This window comes from Sarcophilus harrisii, chromosome 4 (assembly GCF_902635505.1).
Source record: "Sarcophilus harrisii chromosome 4, mSarHar1.11, whole genome shotgun sequence".
In the NCBI taxonomy this organism is placed as follows: domain Eukaryota; kingdom Metazoa; phylum Chordata; class Mammalia; order Dasyuromorphia; family Dasyuridae; genus Sarcophilus; species Sarcophilus harrisii.
Window position 1 is genome coordinate 218,291,883 of NC_045429.1, and position 6,000 is coordinate 218,297,882.

A 6,000-nucleotide genomic window follows, 5' to 3' on the forward strand; every position below is an offset into this window, starting at 1 on the left:
CTGCCCACACCTGAGGAAAATCTGTTTTCAGCTGAGAGAGAAGAGGGCAGGGAGAGGGAGCAGGAGAAGGCGACGCAGGGGAAGCTACTAAGATAATAGGGGCGAGAGAACTTAACAGAGCAGAAGTCAGCACCTCAGCGTTAGCCATACCTAGCCCATGTGAGAAAAAATTTTCAAACTTCTTGATGTTTTCTAAGCTTGCAACACAGGCTGAATTCTTCTCTTACAAGCTTGCTAATTCTTAACATAAACACACAAAATGCAAAGCAAACAGACACACAGAGACACACATGTGGAGCTCCAATTTACTAAGCACAGTTGCAACTTTGTTCTTAAAAAAATTTTCAACTAACAAAACAGACAAATCACACAGAACATAGAACACACAGTTACAACATTAAACAAACATATAACACAAACCCAGAGGATATCTTCCAGCGTCCCAAAAGAGTATCTGCCTCAGAACGTGGATACCCGTTGTTAATTGTTCTGAGACCAGGTTGCTAGCAACAGCCCAGACAGAACTTGATGATACCCAAAGGTACCCAGACAGACTTACTCTCCCAAATGCCGAATCGATTCCATTGTCCACTGTAGGCCGGCTGAGGCTGCTTCCTTTTCCCCAGAGGCTCTGGAGGTATCCAGAGTGCTGATCTTTTCCTAAGGAATAGACCCAGATCCTGAGCCTCCTCAGGCCTAGGTGGAGACGGAGATCTCTAATCTCCAATCCCTGACTCAGTTTCCCCTTATATCTCGGTGGAACCTCCAAATTGTAATGCCGGAGAAACTGAGGCAGGAGAGAGTTTTCAATAGTTTATTAATTGGAGAGTATAATTGACTGGACAGGACTCTCGTCTCAAATTATCCAGTCAGAGATAAGGGACCAAGGAATCCATGTTGGTCCCAGGGCTGTCATCTCAAAGAATGAAGCAGCAAAGAATAAGAGCAGTCCCTTCCTTTAAATAACCCTAGAGACAAAGACCCCCAAAAAAGGCGGGAAGGCTTCTGTCAGGTTGGGGGGAGACCATAACTCCTAAAAGCCCAGAGACAGGATGTCTGAATACCCAGAGATAAAGATGTCAGTGAGGTATCTTGGAATATTTTAGAGGGATATTATAAATTCTTGAGGACAGGGGAGGGTCAGGAGTTCTGCTCTCTTGTTTATCTTGCTAGCAACCTTAGAGTAAACGGTTCCCAGTCTTAATGGACTAGAGTGGGTTTTTACGACTAAGAGGATTTGACAGAACAGTTAAGGAAACTGAGACAAAGGAAACTAATTCAGGGAAACCAAGTCAGAACAGTTAAAGAGAACTGAGGCATAACACTTTGTCTTTATTTATTAGGACTGAGAGAGTATCAGATTTAATTTTTGATTTTATTGAGGACATCTCACTATAGATCTGTTTAGAAACTTTTAATTGTACTAGGTGATTTGTCCCCATCCTTCCCTGGACTACATTAACTTGAGCTGATGCACTAAGGAAAGACGCTTTGGCGGGATAACAAACTATGCACGTTGAATTTGTTGAACAAAAAAAGCCATGGTAATTTCAGCTCTATTCAAAACAGCAAAAAGCATTGTTTGCCAGATGGGAAAGGACAAAATTAGGCGAAAATGTAATTTCAAGCTCCTAAAATAGTTTTACAAACAATGGAGAACAAAGTAAAAGAAGGCCATAAAAATGCTGTCCTTTTACTATTGTGAGAGCTTTAAATTCTTCAGATAAAACTTGATTGTTTTTGGAGTTCAGAAAAGTGGATGTCTTTTAAATGTGCAAACAGGGATTAATTGAAGTTTTTAAGGTAAATTTCTGTCCCTAAGAGTTGTTATTTTCAACTTTAGTTTTAGGGCTCTTATAAAGTTGCTATCCTCAGCTTTTAATACTGACAACCACTGTGTAGAGTGTAGGCCCATAATGAAAAACAATAAAGGTGTTGATGATCGTGATTATAATTACCTTGTGAGGAAAAATAGGTAAAGTAGCTTTTATGATTTATAGAACCATTTAGTATACTATTCAGTTTACCTTTTTTAAAAGATGCTTTAGTAAATCAGTTGTGAAATGCATATTTTTACCCTCATTTTCACCCATTGAACTGCTGATGTCTTCAATGTTAATGTATTTAAAATATATTGTGTTTTTTAAAAAAATGATGTCCGTTATGTTACATTAAGGCTGATGAAGCAAAGAAAGGGGTCTCATAAGTCTGAATTTATGAGATCAATAAATTGCCTTCAAGAACTAGGGAGCCACATTGCAGAACCCAGGACTCTAAATAAACCCTTTCCTTTTTCTTCCTTGCCAGGTTACTATGGGAAATCTTTTCACTTGAGTGAACTGGTATTTCCTGGGAGGCCTAAGACTTTACTCTTCCTAGAGAGCAGTATTGCCATTTATCCAAGAGAGCAGCCTTCTTACCAAAATAGCTTACAGATAAAGCAGAATTAGGGGCCATAAAAGCTAATTATAAACAAGTATTTCGTTTTTTAAAATAAAGATTTGCTTTAAGGTTGCTCAAAATTAGGCCACCTAAAGGGATAACTATTGTGTGACTACATTTACTATGAAAGAGAATATAAGCCTCTAGAAGATAAGGATTTTTTCTATTTGTTTTCTCTTTCCCACAGTTTAATAGTACCTTTTGCATATTATTAATTATTAACACTAGTTAATAATCAATACTTATATAAAATAATACTTGTTGAATTAAATCCATATATTAAAAGAAAAATTTTTTTAAGTGTTATTATTAGAAATTATCTGATGTGATCTTTGGCTAGGATCAGAGTTGATTTGGAAAACAGGGATATATTAAGCCAATCACTTTCTTATTTGAGGAGGAAAATGTAAATACTAGTTTGCAAAACACATACTTTTATAAAGCAAAGCATAAATTTCTTTTAAGAATACTACCATTGAATTTATACACAAAAAGGAAAATGTTTATTCTTTTAGCAATTTAGTTTATTAAAGTGATCATATTGTATATAGCTAGATGTCATTAAAAACAACCACATTGGTGGTGGTGGTGGTGTGTGTATAAACTTACCATAGAGAATAATTGTGCTGATTTTTACTACCTGTTACCATGTGCCAGTTGCTTAGATTATCATAACCTCAGTTTCCTCTGAGATCCCTTTCAGCTCTAGATCATTTGATTTAATGCACTTCTTCAATATGCTCCTTTATGTTAAATAGCTTATTCTTATTCAGTCATGTCTTACTCTTTTTCATGGCAAAGATATTGTAGTTATTTGTTATTTCCCTCTCAATCAATTAAGACAAACAAAAGGTAAGAAATTTGCTCAGGGTCACACAGCTAGTAAGTGTCTGAGGTCACATTTGAATTCAGGTCTTTCAGGCTCCAGGTCTCTATGCACAAATTGTGGGATATTAATTTAGTAGTGGTGTATAGTAACTGCCAACATTTATATAATACTTACTATGTGCCAGGCACTGCGATATTGAAATAAAAGACAAACATGAAGAATTCAGAGAAACGCATGAAAAGACTCATACTACTGATGCAGCATGAAATAATCAGAACCAGGAAAACAATACATACAGTGACAACAATGCAAATGTAAAGAACAATAACATTCTTTTCCAGATATATTCCTCCTTCCTAGCAACTAGTCATTCCTTATAACTAGGATTTTTTAAAAGCAAAAAACCAAGCAATTCAGTAAAGCTAAATCAATACATCCATTGTATCTGACAGCATGTGGTATATTTCTCATGAATAGTCAGACCCGCTTTTATGAAAATAAGGGAGGAGAATCCATTTTTTTTTTAACTTCTCTGGGGCCAAACCTGATTGTAATAATTATACAGCATTCAGTTTTATGTTATTGTTCTTTACAATTACATTGTTGTCATTGTGTGTATGTTTTCCTGGTTCTGATTATTTCACTCTATCAATAATATGAGTCTTTTCATGCTTTTCTGAATTCTTCCTGTTTGTCTTTTATTTCACTATTGCAATGCCTGGCACATAGTAAGTGCTATGTAAATGTTAGCAGCCACTACTACTATTACAACTACTACTGCTATCACCATCACTACTAAATTAATATTTCATAATTTTTTAATCATTTCCCAATTGATAAGCATCTCCCTTCCCTAATTCACAAAAAGTGTTGCTTTAGGTATTTTGACATATATTGACTTCCTGAGCGTACATGCCTAATAATATTATTTCCTGGTCAAAAAACATGAGAGTTTTAGTCATTTGGGGGTTGGGGGGAAAGGTTGGGAGCTTAATTCCAAATTCTATCCAGAATTAGTGGACAATTTCACAATTCATGCTTATTGTCCTATATTTCCTATGACATTTGTATATCTCAGAAAGGATCCAAAGTAGCTTCTATGGGATTATCACCTAGCACATTGTAAAAATTCAATAAGTGTTTGTCAAATGAATAAATCATTACTTCTAAGAAAAAACAAGAGTGGTAATTTTTCAATTTAATATAAATCCTCAAATTAAGAGTTGACATCACTTCATTTCATTGAAACAAAGCTTGCTTTAAAAAAAAAAAAGTATGATGAGGTAGGAAAGCTAATTTATTTTGGAATGTGTTGTCCATGTCTTCTGAAATATAAGTTCCTAGGCCCTTTGTTTTATACTTTTCTCAAATATTCCACTATGATGAATTGGCTTAATTAGGCCTAAAATGAGCTGCTTTTCTTTTCTTTTTTGTCCCTAGCTGTATGTAACAGCATCTCAAATCCAGTCACCAAGGAAATCCTCTTTGAGTTCATTGACAGATGTATGACAGCCTCTCAAGGACAAATGCGCAAGCATCATCTGGACCCAGACACAGAACTCATGCCTCCTCCACCTCCTAAAAAGCCACGTCCTGGGATCTAATTTCAGAATTTAGAAAGAATAAGTGGAAAAAAACAAACAAACCTGATATTGCTTTACAGTTTTGTAGCCAGAGAAACTAAAAAAAAAATCGTGAACTATACATTTCAGAGGAAAGAGAAAGAAATAACAACAAAAATCAGTATTGTAGCTATCCTGTAAATATTTGATGCATTTTCTCCAGTGCTACAGTACATCATGGACTTGAACATTTTCTTTTTACTTGATAAACACAAGCTTACCTTGTAAAATCTGAAGTTTGAAATATCCAAAGGTTTAGAAAAAATTAGAATCAGTGGAACGAGGCCTTGTTTATATATGGATATCTTTCACCTTTAATTTATAATGTTACTAATCTGGAACTGTGAGTACAGGAAACACTGAATTTTTAGGGACTATCTTTCGAAAGTAGTTAAGTTACAAATTTTTTCCTTTTCTAAGCGGTAGAGTTAGATTTGTTTATCATAGATTTCCTACATTTTAGAGACTGGTGTGTTTAAAAAAATAATAGGATTGTTTGAGTATGATACTAGTAAAATGAGTTTTTCTCATTTTAATGATATCTTTTTGTGGGAAGAATATATTAAAAACAAAAATGAAAACTTTATTGTTGTAATTACCATCCTTTTTAAAGGAAATCTATTAGGTATTTTTATCTGCTTCTGTTATTTGAACTCTCATATCTTATGTATAGAATGCCAGTTTTAGTTTTGCTTTTCTAAGTTTCCTCATAGAAAGGGTGCACACATTAAATCACTGTATGTAACTCTCTCATAAGAGACTATTTCTAATGAAAGGACTATTTCAGCTTAATCTTCCACAGTGATGACAATGCATTGTACATGACATTAAAACACAACTCACTGTGATATGCAAGAGTGATAACCAATACAAATTATCTTGTGTTAATTCCCCTGAACAAAACAGCAAAGGAAATGCCAGGTGACTTCTCTGATGAGGCATTGTCAGTGGAATAGAATACTGTCATGGAAAAACTGTTACCCACTACTATATAAATGCAGAGGCAAATAGTAGATACTTATTGAAACTAAACATCAAGAAAACCAGGATATTTATTTTCATAACCAGTGTTGGCTGTTCTATACCAGTGACATTATTTTTGTGATA

General features: G+C 34.8%; 1 protein-coding gene across 3 annotated transcripts in view; it reads left to right on the forward strand.

Annotated features, from left to right (window-relative positions):
• The window catches only part of RNGTT (RNA guanylyltransferase and 5'-phosphatase), a 368,631-nt gene extending 362,847 nt beyond the window's left edge, over window positions 1-5,784 (forward strand). For 2 of the 3 annotated variants that reach the window (XM_031964539.1, XM_031964538.1), the window contains one exon: window positions 4,712-4,909. In XM_031964539.1, the coding sequence (XP_031820399.1) occupies window positions 4,712-4,875 (164 nt within the window). In that variant the 3' untranslated portion in view covers window positions 4,876-4,909. Of the gene's footprint in view, window positions 1-4,711 lie in introns of all 3 variants that reach the window. The other variant, XM_031964537.1, reaches the window with a different exon arrangement.
• Window positions 5,785-6,000: the final 216 nt, after the last annotated feature.